General features: G+C 27.9%; 2 protein-coding genes across 3 annotated transcripts; both read left to right on the top strand.

Annotated features, from left to right (window-relative positions):
• Positions 1-3119: 3119 nt before the first annotated feature.
• Positions 3120-18047, top strand: LOC113367982 (glutamic acid-rich protein-like). Of its 2 annotated transcripts, none has more exons than XM_026609545.1 (4): positions 3120-3254; positions 7207-8978; positions 10068-10157; positions 17708-18047. In XM_026609545.1, exons 2-4 carry the CDS (start codon positions 7209-7211, stop codon positions 17945-17947), a joined length of 2100 nt encoding a protein of 699 aa, XP_026465330.1. In that variant the 5' UTR covers positions 3120-3254; positions 7207-7208; the 3' UTR covers positions 17948-18047. The 2 variants fall into 2 exon arrangements, with proteins under 2 accessions (XP_026465330.1, XP_026465331.1); XM_026609546.1 differs by having other exon boundaries at positions 3125-3254; positions 7195-8978.
• Positions 18048-19007: 960 nt separating this feature from the next.
• Positions 19008-19572, top strand: LOC113367744 (katanin p60 ATPase-containing subunit A-like 2). Its single transcript, XM_026609325.1, has 2 exons — positions 19008-19013; positions 19156-19572. The coding sequence occupies exons 1-2, from the start codon at positions 19008-19010 to the stop codon at positions 19570-19572; spliced, it is 423 nt and encodes a 140-aa protein (XP_026465110.1).
• The last annotated feature ends 38 nt before the right edge of the window (positions 19573-19610 follow it).

Here is a 19610-nt window from a genome sequence, read left to right as displayed (position 1 = left end):
AGAAGTAAAAAGTGAACTATGAACAAAAGTGAGAAATAAAATGAGGTGCTTTCAAAGATAATAATTTACTAGTAAGTATATATTATAATTTTTTATGAAATATATATTTTAATTTCAATTTCAATTCTGCATTTAGTGTACGTATTTATTTATATCAGTTTGCATGCTGAATATAAAATATTCGTATCGTTTTCAACGATGTCTTATTTCATATAAATTATTCATAAATCGGAAACGCTCGCATTTGAAAACGTATGCGGATTTGAATTGTATGAAAATATAGATATAGAAACATTTGATATTAAAATCCTTCTTATTTTAATTAATCCGAGAGTTTACTGTATATGGGTGAAGAAAATCTTTTATAAAATAATATTTATATTAAACGAAAAAGATTGAAACTATGTTATACATTTGATAGAAAATTAATAAGAAAGAGTCATCCAATAAACAAAACGTCAACAAATTCAAGTCGTACCATCAACAACCGGTAAGGGCTAATGCGCTCTAACCTGAGATGAGCGGTCATTTCAGGTTAAAATAAAAGTTCCCGTAAAACCGCGATTTTACCGGGACAGTCGAGCTCTTACAACAATATAGTATTTTTTAAATAAAACTTTTGAGTCCTAACAAATATTAAATATACATTAATATAACGATAAAAAAATATTTAAAAACAAAAGTGATAAAAATAGAATAAATACTAATAAAATAAATTTCATATTAAAAGGATTTCGGATTGGATATGTTATAAAGACTCAATGAGAAATTCTTTAAATCTGTGTTGGTTGAAATTTTAAAATTCATAATCTGAAATGAAAATACAATTAAGCCCGGAATCACAAAAAAAATAATTCATAAAAACATTATAATTATCATAATATAAATATGAAATATGTAATTGTTATTTACTTTATTTAATTAAATATATTGTATAGAACTGTCAACCATATACATGTTGGATTTAAAATTTTATGTTAAAGCTAAATATTATATTATATTCTAAAGTAGAAATTTATTAACTTATTTATTTTTAATATAAATAACTCTTAAGGGCTTTTAATCCGTTACTATGGTAACGTAGATGTAACACCTGCGACAGGTGTTGTAAACAAACATGAAATGACAGTGAAATAAATAGAGTTTATATTTTATATTATTATTTATTAAACTATTTAAAGTGTTTATTATCAATATTTAAAAAAAAGGAATGGCATTTGAAATGTGCTATAGCGGAAATTCTATACCGGTGAGTAATATTGCTAATTTTACATATATATATATATATATATATATATAATTACATATATAATATATCTATATATATATTATATCATATATATATTATTCTCTTATATATATAATTATATATATATATATATATCTATATATATTAAAAGTTATTATTATTATTTGGCAGAAAGTTTCTTGAACTTCTTGACTTCTTGATTTGAAATTTTATATAATGATTTCAAATTTTAGCAAATATATTTTGAAATTAAAAAAATCGAATTGAAACAAAAGAAAGAGCTGAAAAAAAAGAATAGAATAGAAATTGAATTAATGAAATCATTTCGGCTATTCTAGTACTAAAAAAGCCATATTATTAATTTACTAATTAATTTAAATCAAATAGAAATCATTTAGGCAATTTTAGTACTAAAAAGCCATGTTATAAAGTTACAAATGATTTTAAATCAAATAGAAGACATTCTATATCTCTGTTTAGAAAATAGCTGTACTAGATTACATTTGGAAAATGAAGTATATAACTGTATACAATGGTCAGGAAACGGTTACTTTACAAATTACTTTATTTTTTTGAGTATTATTATAGCAGTTAAATAAAGAAAAGATTAAGATTAATCAGAAGTCTGTGATGTTTTGGTTTAATACCTAATTTGATTATGATAATCCTTTTATAAAAGTCCATCCATACAACTGCTTAAAGGCATAATGTAACTTCCACCATAATATTATTTTAAATTTTTAATTTCAATTTCCGCCTGTCATTAAGAAATAAGATAAATATTAATCTAAGTCTGTGATGTTTTTGGTTTAATGTAGATCAAATGCGGATATTAGTATTTGATAATTTGCATATATGGATTCAGGACATTTTTTTTTACTTTTATGAAATAACTTTAAATTATCTTCTCGGACATTATGATTTGTTTACATCATTAAAAACTAGATAAAATTTACTAAATCTAGTAAAAAATTCTAGTATACAGTTGCATATTAAAATTTTGAATAATTTGTAGTTGGAAATGCGGACTTAAGTGTTTCTATAAATTGCATTATATTTATGGAGTTTGAGAATTAGGAATAAGGTGGCATTTTTTACTTTTCTTCAATAGTTTCAAATTTTCTTCTCGGACATTTATAATTTGTTTATATCAGTAAAACTAGATAAAATTTACTAAAATCTATTTAAAAACTGTATAGTAATGTTTGAGTATTAAAATCTTGAATTAATTCGTGGTTGAATGCAAACTTTTGATAAAAATCCACTTCCATCATGATTAAATTTCCAATTTCAAATTTCCCGCCTGTCATTAAGAAATGAGTTAAATATTAATGAGAAATATTAATGAGTCTGTGATTTGTTTTGGTTTAATATCATTTTTTTATCATTATGATAATTCTTTATGCCTAAAGGAAATATGCCACTTCCACCATGAAATTATTTTAAATTTCTTATTTCAAATTTCCCGCCTGTCGTTAAGAAATAAGATAAATATTAATCAGAAGTCTGTGATGATTTGGTTTAATAACACTTTTTTAACATTATGATAATGCTTTTATACAAGTCCATACATCTTGCCTAAAGCAAAATGAACTTCCACCATGATATTATTTTTAAATTTCCAATTTCAAATTTCCCGCCTGTCATTAAGAAAATAAGATAAATTAATTAGAAGTCTGTGATATTTTGGTTTAATACCTTATTTTTTAGCATTATGATAATCCTTTTATTATAAAGGCAAAATGCCACTTCCACCAAGGCATCTTCTAATTTCCACTTTCAAATTTCAAATTCAAATTTCCCGCCCGTCATTACCCTGAAGTTGGTTTCTATCCAAACATGTATACTCCTACTATAGATGTACATTGCTGGTGTCCTAACCTCAAAATTTTCGATACGTTTACTTCGCAGCAAACGGGATCACGAAAAGTTGAATATTATTTAAAATAAGTGAATAACCAGTGAATTGAGTTGATAAAACAAGAAACTGTGTGTGCATTTACGAGTAAGTATAATTTTATTTAATAATCATACTTTTAGAATAAGATTTTTGTATGTTTTTGGCAAGTCAATGAAGGTTAGGTCGAATGGTAATTGATTTATGAAGAAGTTTTCACAAATTTTGACTAAAACTTGAGGATTCAGTAATAATTGGCGAGTGGAAATGTTTATTGTTATGTATACAAGGCAAAATTAGTACTGATTTTTGTTATTTACAGGTTAATATTAAATATGACTTGTTCTAACCACTTTTTTTTAATTTGTAGAGCACTTGGACTAAAACTATTGTCTAAACAGTCTTTATTTCTTATGTTCAAGCATTACCATTAACTGTGAATACAAAAGTTGTATTCGGGTATCATTTCAAGAATAATACACGATTATAAATTGAAAAATGTATATATTGAAAGGACTAGGTTGTACGGTTTTGTAAATTTATTGACTTGTGTTGATTCTAGAGAAGTCTTTAACAATTTTATCGAATACGTTGATCAATTGATGAGTATTGTAGTTTATTAATGCTATATTAGTACTAACTTTGATATGTCCAGGTTAAGATCTTGTTATAATCATTATTTTTCTTTTATAGAGTACGTGGGCTTAATTGTCTTTGTCATATTTAAGCTTTATCCTTAACAGTGGATCCAAATAGCTCTATTCGGGTATCATTTCAAGAGTTTTTGTTAATAAAGGCTAATATCGAACATGCTCTAATCATTTTTTTTTAATTTATATAAAACATTTCCAAAGTGCCTGAGGTCAATCAAAATAAGATATTAATAAGGTCTTTTTATCTCATTTTTGTGCTTTACGAATAACTGTAAACACAAAAACTTGCATTCTGGTATCATTTCAAGAGCTCAGTTAATATTTAACAAAACCGTAGAGGCTAATGTTGTACAGAACTTGTTTTAATCATTATTTTTGATTCTGATAAAGTATTGTTTCAAAAACCAAGGTATATGTCTTTATTTTTAATATTTATTTTTTATTATGAATTACTATAAACACAAAAAATTGCTTTTATGTATCCTTGCAAGAGCTTAGTTAATATTAAGCAAACTATAAAGGAAAAAATTCAACAGAACTTATTCCAATCATTTTGTTTTTCAATTGGTGTAAAAAATGATGCCGAAAAAGTCTTTATTTCTTATATTTGTTACTTATAACTGTGATTATAAACAGTTGTATTCGTATATCGTTTCAAGACTTTGGATTATGTATTATTTAATTTCCATTAAATTCTGTAATAATAGCTATCGATATCGATTAAGTAATAATTGAGGAATAGAATTATACATCGTGTACATAAAACAAAGTTAGTACTAATTTTTGTATGTGCAGAGTTTGTTCACTTCCCGAAAGATATGTTTATGTTTTCACCAAAAAATCCGATTTGCTAATTTTGTTTTCTCGACGTTTTAAATCATTCTGAATCGTTTTAGACCAAGTTTGGAATAGGTATGTGTGTGAGCCGATTTTTCAGATTTTTTTCTTTTAAATTTGAAGGTCCTATTTCAAAAAGCTTAGTTCAAAATGTTCAAACAGTTCATATTTTTTATATTTAATAATTTTTAAAGAGCAGTGCACATAAAGAATTTTATTTGTATATTATTTAAAAAAATTATTCAATTTTGACTTCATTAGTCTTGGTTTATGTGGTCAGTTTTTGTTTAGAAAATAATATCTATGATTCTGTATTAATTGTTAATTAAATTTATAATTTTTTAAGAATAATATCATTCAAATTTTGCATTTTATTACATCTAAATTATAAGTATAATGCTATCAGAAATATAATGTTGTACTTTTTTCTTGATTTTTTTTCATTTAATTTATTTTCTTCTAATATATTTAGCAATCTGTGAATTTTGTACGTTTTTTTTACATCTTTTTGAATTACTTGGAAATTTCGCTTTGGTTACTTTGTTTTATATGTAAAAACTAGATAAAATTTACTAAAATCTAGTAAAAACTATTACATATACTTGATATTAAAATTTGAATAATTCGTAGTTGAAATGCGGACTTCAGTATTTCTACATTTTGCATTATGTATATGGAGTTGAGAATAGAGTCGCTTTTATTTTACTTTTCTCCAAATAACTTGATTTTCTTCTTGGCCATCATAATTTGTTTACATCAGTAAAAACTACATAAAATTTACTAAAATCTAATAAAAACTGATATATACACTTGCATATTGAATTTTGAAAAAATCGTAGTTGAAAGCAGACTTTAGAATTTTCATAATTTGCTAGAACATTTTTTACTTTTCTTCAAATTATTTTTATTTTTTTTTGCACATTATAGTTTTGTTTACATCAGTAAAAGCTAGATAAAATTTGCTAAAATTTAGTAAAAACTGTTATATACACTTGGATATCGAAATTTTGTATAAAATGCGTTGTGATAGATTTACATACTTCTATGTTTCAACCGAATTATATAACTTTGTTTTTATTTTTTTTTTAATTTTGCATATTATTACTAAATACATCTTTAAAATTAATAAATAATAATAATAAATTTTAAAAGAATAAAATAAATGTTAAAAATTATTAGAAGAAGAGTTGAAACTTCTCTATATAGATATATTATAAATTATCACATATATTACGAATTATTCCAAAATTTTATATTAAGGGTATATAACAGTTTTTACTAACTTTTACAAAAAAATTACCTAGTTTTTGCTGATGTCTTTAAAACAAAGAGTCCGGGGCAAAATATCCAAAATATTCAAAGAAATATAAAAAATGACCGAAATTCACATATTGCTAATTATGTTATTAATATAAAATATAAAAATTCTATGCACACACACACACACACACATACTTTTTCCTTAAATTTGGTCTCATTCGATTCAGAATGGCTTGAAACGTCGAGAAAACATAAAATTAGCGAATCGGATTTTTCGATGAAAACATAGACTTCTCCTTCGGGAAGTTGATAATAAAATACTTTTTTAAATATTTTTAATTTCAAAAGTCTTTTTTTTTTTTCAAAAATCTAATATTTTCAAAGTTTTCAAATAAAAATTAGGACTTTTTTTAAAAAAAATAATTTTTGGTACGGGAATTTCCAGCAATTTGCCTTAAGGCAAGTTGCCATACTAATTTTTTTCACAATAAAAATTTTTCTAATATGTAAATTCAATTTATTTATTTTTCCTGATAAAATATAATTTTTCAAAGACTTCGCATAAATATTTCAACTTATTTTGAGAATCTAACAGAATTTTCAAATTTTTTAAAGATTGATTTTAATACTAATTACGTATTTAAAAAACATCTGTTCACACACACGCACACATATACTTTTTCCTTAAATTTGGTCTCATTTGATTCAGAATGGCTTGAAACGTCGAGAAAATATAAAATTAGCGAATCGGAATTTTTGATGAAAACATAAATTTCTCCTTCGGGAAGTTAATAATAAACACTTTTTTAAATGTTTTTAATTTCAAAAAAGTCTTTTTTTTTTCAAAAATCTAATATTTTCATTAAAATGTTCTAATATGTAAATTCAATTTATTTACTTTTCCTGACAAAATTATTTTTCAAAGACTTCGCATAAATATTTCAACCTATTTTGAGCATCTAACATAATTTTATAATTTTTTAAAGATTTATTTTAATACTAATTACGAATTTAAAAAAAATCTGTTCACACACATACTTTTTCCTTAAATTTGGTCTCATTCGATTCAGAATGGCTTGAAACGTCGAGGAGAAAACATAAAATTAGCGAATCGGATTTTTTGATGAAAACATATACTTCTCCTTCGGAAAGTTAATAAATGTTGAAACAAGTTTTATACAAAATTTAATTTATCAAAGTGAAAATTTATCGTATTTGATTGTCATATTGAAAAAAGTAAAGTTATGTGGAGTTGGTTTCTGATAACATATAATGTTATTTCTTTTTTTCCAATTTTGGCTGATTTTCAGAAATGGGTGTGGTGAAGACTCAATCTCCGCAAAAACATCAGCAGAATAATAATAATAAGGTTGGTAATAAAAACAAAAGGAAGCGCGACAATAAACCAAAACAGGAGAATAAAAATCAGCAAAATGGAGGACAATTTAATAAAAAGGCGAATGGTGATGGTTTACCGAAGCCGAAAGTTTCGGATTTGGATAAACTAGTCAATGCTAAACCTGCTAAGAAGGATAAGAAAAATAAAGGGCTAGAAAGTAGTCAGAATAAACCAGAAACTAAGCCGGAGTTTAATAAAAATAAACAGGAATCAGATAAGAAGGATAAGAAAAATAAAGGGCTGGAAAGCAATCAGAATAAACCAGAAACCAAGACGGAGTTCAATAAAAATAAGTCAGAATCAAATTCAAATAAACATGACTCTAACAACAAGCAAGAAGTCAATAAAAGTAGTCCTGCCCAACAGCAAGGCAAAAAGAAAAAGACCAGATCACGCAATAAGAAGAACAAAGAACAAAAACCACAGACTACTGTTACATCTGATACATCCCTAAACGATTCAACAAAATCTGTCGACGACCCCATCAAGAACAAACGCCAGAAAAAACGCGAGAAGACAAAGAAAAAACTCCAAGTCTTCAAAGAAAAAGTCGCACAAGCCAAAGAAGGCATCATCAAACCCGACGAACTAAACCTGGAGTCCATCCAAAAAAAAATAGCAGACATCGGAGAACCCAACACAAATTCAGGAAAGAGACGTCTGCGCAAGTTGAAAAAACTGGAAAAATTGGCTTTAGGCAAAACCGATGAAGTCGCCAAAAAAGATGCCAAGCAAACCACTAAAACTGTATCCAAATCCGTTAAACGCAAGGAACGACGTGATGGTAAAATCGCGAAGGAAATCGCTGACCAGAAATTACAGAATGAAATTTGGGAAGAGGATACCAAAAAATGTGAGCAGAGGCTTCAGCAGACTAAACCTAAGCCAAAGGCAAAGGAACCTGTAAAGGACAAGGGTAAAGGTAGTAAAAGACCTATAGAAGACGTTGATGATGATGATGATGATGCTGAATCTGATTACGAAGTTGAACGTATGATAAAGGCTGATAAGGTTACCAAAAAACTTAAGGCTGACGTACCTATGGATTCTGAAGACGAGGATGAGGAAAGTGATGAGATGGAAGTCGAGGAAGATGATGACGATGATGATGATGCTGAAGCTGAAGCTGAAGATTCATTAGTTGATAAGGAAGCCGAAGAATCTGATGATGACGATGATGATGATGACGATGATGATGAAGCTGAAGCTGAAGCTGAAGTTTCATTAGTTGATAATGAAGCCGAAGAATCTGATGATGACGATGAAGAAGCAACAGAAGTCGATGATGAATCTGAAGAAGTTGATGATAAATCTGACGAGGACGAGGAAGACGAGGCTGACACCCATGACGAAACTCTTGATGATTCCCAAATGACTATTGAAGACTCCGATGACGATGACGAAGACGTTAAACCAGTTCCTGCAGATACAAAGAAACAATCAAAACAAGTCGATAATAAAACACAAAAGAAATTCCTAAATATTTTAAACAAAAATGAAGATAAAAAAGATGGCACAAATAAAAATAAGAACTCTAAAGAGCAACCTCAGAAAAAGGAACTCGATCCGGAGAAATTGAAACAACTAGTTGGAAAGAATGCTCGATATGTTGTTTTTGTAGGTAATTTACCGTATACTATCGATAAGGATACTTTGAAAACACATTTTGATAAAGCAGGACAGGTAAGCCAATATATATATAGTAGGGTGGTCCTTGATATGGACATTTTCGAATTTTATTGCTGCCAGGAGCTCAAATGCTTCGAAATTGATAAATAAAAACCCTCTAAAAGTTTTAGCTCTTAATATTAACTTTTAGATAGTCCGCAATTTAAACAAAATTTTAAAAATGTTTTTTTAGGTATAACTTACCGACAAATAAAATAAGGGACACAACTAGTGTAACTGCCTAAAAAAAAGGGTGATTTTTGGGAATTTATATCAAAAAAACTACTTTATCAATCATTTCAAAACTTTAGGAATATATTTATACATATTTTAAGAATACATAGTAAAATTTTTGAAGAAAAAAATTAATATTTTTTATGTTATCGTCGAACTCCAAAGGCGCGACAAAAAAAGGCCCTTCACTGCTGCAGTGATTCCGGCCTTCTACGTGGATGAAATTTAAAAAAAAAATCTCGTTAAACTAGATAATATTGTCTGTAAAATGAACTACGATAAAGAAAAAAAAATTGACAAAATGACGGCGTTTCTTAAAAAAAAGTGGAATTTTACCCAAAATTTTGGTCGTTTTTGGACTGCCAAAATTCGATTTTGGATCCGATAAAAAAATCGATAGTTCATTTTACGGAGAACTATATACAGAACATGTAAAAAAAATTCGATAGTGATCGGATCAATTGTTTTTGGGTAATAATGGAAAAATTAAAAATTCGATTTTTTGAAAATTTCACACTAGTTGTGTCCCTTAAAAGTAACAATTTGTGTCATCTTTTATTGAAAATTCGACGCTCTGCAAAACAGATTTTTTATGATTTGTTTTGTAGAGCGTCGAATTTTGAATAAAAGTCGTTCATTTATATCTAAAAAATATTTTTAAAATTTTTGAAATTTTTTCCATGCTTTGATTGAATTGCGCACTATCTAAAAGACAATATTCAAAGCTAAAACTTTCAGAGAATTGTTTTTTATCAATTTCGAAGCCCCTGGGACCAAGAAAATTCGAAAATGACCATATTAAGGACCACCCTAATATATATTTATCTTTGTAATTATTATTTTGAATACTGATGTTTAATTTTTTTTTAGATTAGAGATGTCCGGATAGTTAAAGAAAAGGGTTCTAATAGGCCGAAAGGATTTGCATATGTCGAGCTTACAGATCCAGAAAGTTATCAGGTAATTAAAAATTATACGAATTTTTACTATAATTCGAATTTAGTTATAATTCGAAATTAACAATATTTTTAACACAATTTTACCTTGATTTAGTAATTTTTATTTTACTAATTTAAATAATTTATCAATAATCCGGAATGAAAGTTAAGTTATTAGAAGAAAAGTTAAAACTGTGGGGGCGTCCAATAATCATCTCGTGATCCATTTCTTTTAGGGGTTTTTGGATTCCCCTTTGGCGATATTTTTACTATAATTCGAATTTAGTTATAATTCGAAATTAACAATATTTTTAACACAATTTTACCTTGATTTAGTAAATTTTATTTTTATTTTACTAATTTAAATAATTTATCAATAATCCGGAATGAAAGTTAAGTTATTAGAAGAAAAGTTAAAACTGTGGGGGCGTCCAATAATCATCTCGTGATCCATTTCTTTTAGGGGTTTTTGGATTCCCCTTTGGCGATATTTAAAATTACCCCTCCTCCCCTACCAAATATTACGTGTATTTTTAGTTACGTAAAATTTTCCGAACGAATTTTTCGAGTTTACGAAAAATAGTATTTTTTAACTTCCCGTAGGGTAATTTATTGTAATGGGCCGAAAATCGAAATTGAAAATTTTTACATTTCTCGACGTTTTGAAGGTTTCTGAACATTTTAAGGGGCATACCTCAGAAAAAATGGATATGTGTGTGTGTGTGTGTATGTGTGTGTGTGTGTATGGATACAAATTTCCAGTCACGTTTTCGGGTGCACGGATCAACCGATTTGAATGGTTTAAAAAAACATTCGATCCCTATTGATAGGGAGATGTGCTGATTAGTTTTTGGCAAAGGCAGGTCCAGCCGTTACGGAGATATGGCGAAAAAAGTGCAGAAAATAGAAATCGAGTTTTTGAGAGAACGGATCATCCGATTTGTATGATCCAAAAAACATTCAATTTGTAATGATTAGGAGAAGATTAGTTTTGGCAGAGGTAGGCCCAGCGGTTTCGGAGATATAGAGCTAAATGTTTAAAAAAAATGCAGTTTTTGAGAGAACTAAGCGCCCGATTTAAATGATTCAAAGAACTTTCTGTTTGTTTCAACAAAATAATTGCTTTTGGAAAAAAAATAATTTTTTTCTAACTTTTTTTTCAAAAAATATTTTTGTAATTCTGGATTAAAAATTCAAAAAATGACTCAGGCTAAGCACAGTCTCAGCGCCTCTCCGGTACAAATGTTTACCCAAGTGCGTTTAGACTGTTCAGCACTGGAGCACTTTACCAATTTTGTGTAAATTAGGCAACTAAACTTTTTTTTGAAATTGAATTCGAAATGAAATGACGATTGTTAATATTCTGGCGATAAATTGATTTATGATTTACATTTGATTTGCTCAGATAATATTACAAGATAGCAATGAAATATTTGAAATAATATATTTATATTAATAATATATTTGTAATAATATATTTGAAAACGTTTAAAATTTCTTGAATATTTTATTACGGTACGGGAAGTTCCAGCAATTTGCCTTAAGGCACGATGCCATACACCACTAGTTTTTAATAAATTTGGCTAATTTTGCTCGAAAGCTTGGAATAAAAAATTACTATCAATATAAAATCAACATAATAATTAAAATACATTTTGGACATCTGTTTCCAAGATAATATATTCGAAAACAAACGAAAAATTTGGAAATTATTTGAAGAAAAAGGACGTAGAATTATTTTCCATGTATATTTTTACATAACATTGCATAATCATTCATAGCGTTATAATTAAATTATATTAATTCAATATTCATTAAATTAAATTAAATCGAATTTAAAATTGGCGCCACAATCCTTTTTACGAAAAGGTTGTACTGCACTGGTTATATTGAAAGCTTTTCTGGGAACTCCCTATTTACTTTAGTGTTTCATATCTGTTCAGCTCGAATGACGCTCAGTCTCTTTTTCATACAAAACTGTGCACGTTTGGTGACTGAAAATAAAATAATTCATTTAAAATAATAATTTATTAATTATTAATTTTATAAAATGCATTATAAAATTATAAAAAACATTGTGGCCATTTTTAAACCGTATTAAGTATTCATGGGTAAAAGTAAAGGAAAGAAATCTTGTAAATGTAATTGATCATATTTAATCGTATGCAGGTTTAATAAACAATTATAATCGCCATACAAATGGCAGTAATTAATTATTAATTTAAAAAAAATACCTTACAAATTTACAAAAATATCAGTGTCTATTAAGTGTATAATGATGTGCACATTTGGTGACTCAAAATTATAATTATAATATCCAAAAATTGCTAATTGTTAATGTTAATTGTTAACAATTGTTGATTTAAAAAATAGTAGTGTTTATTAAATAGTAACAAATTGTTTGGGTAAAATAATTAAAAAATAAAGGAAAGGAATCTGTGAATCTGATAAAAAAATTGTTTAATAAAATATCAGGAAAATAATAATTTATTGAATAATTAATAATTTTAAATGAAATCCATTAATATTTACAAAAATATCAGGGTCTTTTTTTGTTTTTTTTGGTGACTAAAACTTCTAATTACAATACAATATTCAAAAAAAAATGCTAATTGTTAATTTAACAATTGTTGATTCTAAAAAAATAGTGATTATTAAATAGTATCAAATAGTCTTCGGATAAAATAAATAAATAAAAATAAAGAAAAAAATTTCGTGAATCTTATCATTAAAATTGTTTAATAAGCAATTATAAATTGCCAGGAAATTATTAATTTATTATTTAATTATTTTTGTGAAAAATCCATTTTAACTTTACCAAAAAAATAGTGGTTATTATTAAATAGTAATAAATAGACATGGACAATTTGTAAATCTTACTGTGAAAATTGTTTAATAAACACTTATAAATTGCCAGTGCCAATATTAAAATTAATACTTTATTTATTAAATAAAATTTTTGTAAAAAAAATCCATTTTAATTTTAATTTAATTTAATACTTACATTTTAGTAAAAAATACTAATTTCTGGTAATCCAGTTTCAATCATTTATTCGGAATAAAACTGACTTTAAAATTATAAATTTAATAATAATTAAATATATTTTTTAAAATAACTTGGTTACACTATTATGAAGTCTTAAATTGCATCGATTTTAATTTACAAAAAAATTGTGGTTATTATTAAATAGTAATAGACCTGGAAAGAATTTTTGTAAATCTTACCATTAAAATTGTTTAATAAGCACTTATAAATTGCCAGGAAAATTATTAATTAAATAATTAATAATTTTTGTGAAAAATCCATTTTAACTTTACTAAATATATAGTGGTGATTATTAAATAGTAGACATGGGTAAACATAAACACAAAAAATCACATAAATCTGATAGAAAAAAATCAGATAAGTCTGGTAGAAAAAAATCACATAAATCTAAAGACAAGAAATCTCGTAGATCTGAAGCAAAGAAATCTCATAAAACTAAATATGAATCTGATGATATAAGTAGCTCCACAGAAAGTTCTGTATCAAATAAAGTTACCAGTAATAGTACTCGAGATCAAAGGATAAATGTGATGCATGAATCTAATGTTAAGAAATTTCAACTGAAAAATGCTGAACAAAATATTGAACAGGTCTCTCCAACAAGATCTTGGGATGATATTACGATGTCTGAAGAACCTCCAATTTTTGAATCGTCATCAAGTAATGAAAATCGGACATCAACAGCCAAAAATTGCAAACCAAAACTGGACCACCAAGATAAGAAATCTCGTAAAGCTGAAGCAAAGAAATCTCATAAAAGTAAATATGAATCTGATAATAGAAGTAGCTCCTCAGAAAGTTCTGTATCAAATAAAGTTACCAGTAATAGTACTCGAGATCAAAGGATAAATGTGATGCATGAATCTAATGTTAAGAAATTTCAACTGAAAAATGCTGAACAAAATATTGAACAGGTCTCTCCGACAAGATCTTGGGATGATATTACGATGTCGGAAGAACAACCTTCAATGTTGGAATTTGGAACACCGTCATCTGTCCATAACCCTGATTTCAAATATTCTGAAATCCCCAAAGACCTCTTCGAAGTCCCCGAAGACTACTCTCTATGCCATTGTGTAGCCGAAGACTTCATCATGGGTGCAGGCATTGCTTTACAATTCCGTTACAGATTTGGAAGAGTTGCAGATTTATTACTACAAAGACCCCGAACAGGTGGCTTTGCATACCTTAAAGTTAACCAAAGGTTTATTTACTATTTAGTAACAAAACAAAGAAGTTCTGGTAAGCCTTGCATAGAAGCTTTAGAATCGTCTTTGAAGAACATGAGGAAACATATGCTGAAAAATAATGTGACTAAATTGGCTATGCCAAAAATTGGTTGCGGTTTGGACAGACTAAGATGGGATGATGTTTCTCGATTGATAAAGAGAATATTTAGAAATGATGGGATTGAGATTCTTGTGTGTTTTGTCGATGGACCAAATTATACTGGTTATGCATCATCTAGGAGACTAGCAAATGGTAATTAAATTAAGTGATTATCTTTTAACTCGAATTATTGATCTGGGAGATAATTATTTTATTTAAACTAGAAATGATTGAGTTGTAGGATGGTATGTTAAATCAAAACAGTCAGATTCATTTTTAACTTCTCGTAGGGTAGTTATAGTAGTGGGCCGAAAATCGAAAATGAAAATTTTTGCATTTCTCGACGTTTTGAAGGTTTCTGAACATTTTACTGGCATACCTCAGAAACTAAATGGATGTGTGTGTGTGTGTTTTGTATGTCCACGTTTTCGGGCGCACGGATCAACCGATTTGAATGGTTTAAAAAACATTCGATTCCTATTAATAGGGAGATGTGCTGATTAGTTTTTGGCAAAGGCAGGTCCAGCCGTTACGGAGATATGGAGCTAAGAGTGCAGAAAATAGAAATCGAGTTTTTGAGAGAACTGTGTATCGGATTTGAATGATCTACAAAACATTTAGTTCGTAATGATGGGGAAAAGTGGTTATTACTATTTGGCAAAGGTAGGGCCAGCGGTTTCGGAGATACCGAGCAAAATGTTGAAAAAATTGCAGTTTTTGAGAGAACTAAGCGTCCGATTTGAATGATTCAAAAAACTTTCTGCTTGTTTCAACAAAATAATTGCTTTTGGGAAATAAAATTTTTGTTTGTAATTTTTTTTTTTTCAAAAAATTTCAAAAATTAGAAAAATGACCCAAGCTAAGCACAGTCTAAGCGCCACTCTTGTACAAATGTTTACCCAAGTGCGTTTAGACTGTTTATGTATTGGAACACTTTTCGAATTTTGTGAAAACTATTGAAAAATGTAATGCCAAGCTAAGCTTAGTATAAGCGAAAATGCCGCACAGAATTATTTGCAAATGCGTTTAGACTATACAGGAGCACTTTTTCAATTTTGTGCAAATCAGGCAACTATTTTTTTTTTAAATTGAATTCGAAATGAAATGACGATTGTTAATGTTCTGGAGATAAATTGATTTATGATTTATGATTTATGATTTACATTTGATTTGCTCAGATATAACAAGATAGAAAAAATAATGAAAGTTACAGTATTTGTAATAATATATTTGAAAACGTTTAAAATTTCTCTAATTTCATTACGGTACGGGAAGTTCCAAAAATTTGCCTTAAGGCACGATGCCATACACCTCTAGTTATTTGCCATTTTGTTAGATTTCTGCACAAGTGTGTAAGAAATAAGATAAATGTATTTGTGATATAGATCGATTCTATTGAAGTTTAAGATCATGTACTTTTTAACAGATAAAATATACAATCGTTTAAATTTTATTTTAAAAGTGATGAATTACGTTTATTAAAATACATTATAAGGTGCAAATGTTAACATTTTATATTAATACTAATTATTAATTTTTAATTAGCCGGTAGTTTTTGAATAATTCAATTGATTTAGTTTTCCCTCAGTAGTAAGTTTGTTAATTAGTAATATGTGATTCTTGGCATTTTTTTACATTATTGCAAACGACTGAAAATTTTCATTCCGGACATTTTAATTTGTATACATCAATAAAAAACAAGATAAAATTTACTAAATTCTAGTAAAAACTGTTGTAAACTACATGATGAATTTTTGAATAAACCTTGTTGAAACTTCTATTTTCTGGTAATATATTTAGCAATATATGAATTTTAGACGTTTTTTTATATTTTTTTGAATATCTTGGATATTTTGTTTTGAATACTTTGTTTTATATACCCCAATAGAAACCAGATAATTTTTACTAAAATTTGATAAAAATTGTTATATACACTTGGATATTAAAGTTTTGTATAAAATTAGTTATTGTAGCATTAATGAGGCACTTTTATGTTTCAACTGTATTACATAACTTTCTTGTTAATTTTATGTTGCATATCTTTCCAAAAACAAAATTTATAAATTAAATCCATTTACTTTACATTTCAACCAAATATCTATGAGTTAAATTTAGAAGAGTTTATGTTCGAGGGGATGATCTCAAAGAAAAATATGAAATAGTCCTGTAAATGATCAAAATTAATTTAATAATTTTATAAAGTTCATGAATTACTAATGAATTATTAGTTTTAAATAAGTATAAATATTTATCTTTTATATATATAAAAATAAATCGGGTTTTGCTTCCTGACGAAATAACTCCAGAACGCACGAACCGATTTCGACAATTTTGCATTCGTTGGAAAGGTCTCGGGTTCCCCATTCTTAATTTATAGTTAAGAAAATTAGTGGTGCATCGTGCCTTAATGCAAATAGCTGGAACTTCATGCACCGTAATTAAAAATTCGAGTAATGACATTAGTGAGAATCATCAGAATTATGCTTGGTTAAGTCAACGAGCAATTCCCGCCGCAAAGAATAATGATGTACACGCACTGAATTTCACCATTCAATCAAAAATTGCTGGCGATTTGGTGACATACCAATGATTCCGACTGGTCTTCCGTTTCACTTCAAACGATTGCAATTTCTAGTTCGCCTTGCGTTCGCAATAACAAGTCGCAAGGCCAATCGCTTAGTGTTTGCGGGATAAATTTCAAATATATTATTTAAAAAATCATTGTTTTTTACATGGGCAGTTATACGTTGCCTGTTCACGAGTTGGAAAACCATCCGCTTTGTTTGTGTTAATGTCAGACCAAAAAACAAAAAATGTGGTTTACCAAAGAGCACTTCAATGAAACGAATAATTTGCTGATTCACTTTCATTTACTTAGAGAAGTTCAACTAAAAAACACTTCATTTTCGTAATCGAAAAAAAGTCATTACTGTTGTATAATAAAATCAAATGTTTCCTTTTCAAATATAAAACCAAACAAAAAATTTCTTCATCTTTTTCACGAAACCATCTGGTGGCGAAACGGAGTTCGTCGGGTTTGCTAGTAATTTTATAAAGTTCATGAATTACTAATGAATTATTAGTTTTAGTTATTGAATACAAATATTTAAATAAGTATAAATATTTATATAAGTATAAATATTCATATAAGTATATAAATAATATTTTTAATTAATATAATTTTCTTTATTTTTTAGAGAGCTTTATCACTCCATCATTCAATGGTAGGTGGTCGTCGAATCAACGTCCTCTACACCCAACCAGGTCACAAAAAGAGTGCAGAGGCCAAAAAAATTGTCAAACAAAAAAATTTCAAACTGGGCGCTATGAGGAAACAAGGAATGCTTGCAGGAAGCGTAAAACAAACACAGAGCAGGAACGCTCGAAGGAACAAAGCCAAAGGAAAAGATGGTGCTAAGAAGCACCGGGATGAATAAATTTAGTATTATTATTAAATGAAATTTTTTATGCTATTGTTATATTATTATTGTCGACTGTTGGGTTGTATTGACTGAAGTGATGTCTAAGTCTGCAAGAGAGGAAGTTGTATGTTCAGATTTATATCGATGTATTGAAATTTGATTTTTATGCATTTGTTTTGACATTGTAATCATATAAGTGTAGAAATAAATGCAGGAGTAACATATCAAGAGTTTTCTATTTGTTTGCAAATTACATAAATGTTAAGGTAATGAAGTTTTTTCTAAATTAATTATTTTTTAACTTCCCGTAGGGCAAGTTATAGTAATCGCAAAAAATCGAATTTAACAAAAGTATATCCAATTTAATTAATTCATTATCACTATCGAGTATATTGAGTACTTTTCACCAAAAACAAACTTATGAGTAAGAAAGACCAAAAACTCATAAAAGATCATACTACATTATAATAATAAATTGTATTTTCTGTATCCGATGTGTTAAATTAGCATAATCTCCAATATTTAAAAAAAATAATTTTTTTACAAATATATAATTTAAGATCGGATACTTTGTCGACATAAATAATAAGTTACTATAATTGTTGAGTATTGTTATTTAAAACAATGTGATGCTTCTATAGTATTTTCAAACTTTGTAACGATTTCGAAAAAATAATATTTTATAATTGTAATAAAAAGCAAAAATATTTGTAATTATCATAATTATTATGTATAAAGTTAGAAAAATAAAGATTACGCAGGGGTAATCTGTATGATATAAAATATTTTGGCGCAAATGTCACTTAAAAAACCGTTACACTTTTACAAAACATGAAACATACATCATTATCTATCAGTCCAATTCTATTTATTGTAACACGATATGAAGCCATTTGGAAAGCAATAAGTATTCAGTTTAATGACGAGTTGAGATAATATTTGACATTTGTTTATCTTATAGAATCACTTGATATAGCTGTTTATGCGATTACGGAATTCAAAGATAAATTTGTTCAGGGAAATTTAAACTTTAGGGTATTATGTATCAAATAGCGCTTATGTAAAACAACCGAAAATGCCGGTATTTTCAGGGTAAATTCCGGTATTAATACGGCTGAAAAATCGGGCGGCATACCGGTAATTCGGTTACTGGTATTGCATTCCCTAGTTCAGACTATTTATATGTATGAATATTACATAATTATCCATTATCCTTTTTCTAGGAAGAGAAAAAGATCCAAGAACGCAAACGCAACGTCCTCTACCTAATTTCCCACTATCTGCGAGACAACGGCTTCCGTCTAACATCCGAGACGCTATTTCAAGAAGGACAACTGTCCGAGACCTTCCAAGTGTGCGACAATATAGATTTGGAGACGATTCTGCAGGAATACGAGAACTACTACTATCTGAAATTCCAGAAACAACCTAAGATCATCAAGAAGGTGAAGAATGATACTAGCATCGCCAGTTTTGATAACAAAATTAGGAAGGTGAAGAGCATTAGTAGCAGCGAAAGCAAAAAGAGTGCTCCTGATGTTGCTACACCGAAAGACTCGAATGAGAAGAAGATGCCGTCGAATATGTCGATAAAGGCAGTAGGAAAGGTAATGGAAATCTCCTTAACTTCCGTAGGGTAGTTATAGCAATGGGCCGAAAATCGAAAATGAAAATTTTT

This window comes from Ctenocephalides felis, unplaced genomic scaffold (assembly GCF_003426905.1).
Source record: "Ctenocephalides felis isolate EL2017-DRISC unplaced genomic scaffold, ASM342690v1 CF-g0.4_SCAFFOLD_01170, whole genome shotgun sequence".
Lineage (NCBI taxonomy): Eukaryota > Metazoa > Arthropoda > Insecta > Siphonaptera > Pulicidae > Ctenocephalides > Ctenocephalides felis.
The sequence above is the reverse complement of the archived record's forward strand: the minus strand, read 5'-3'. Positions and strand labels throughout refer to the sequence as shown.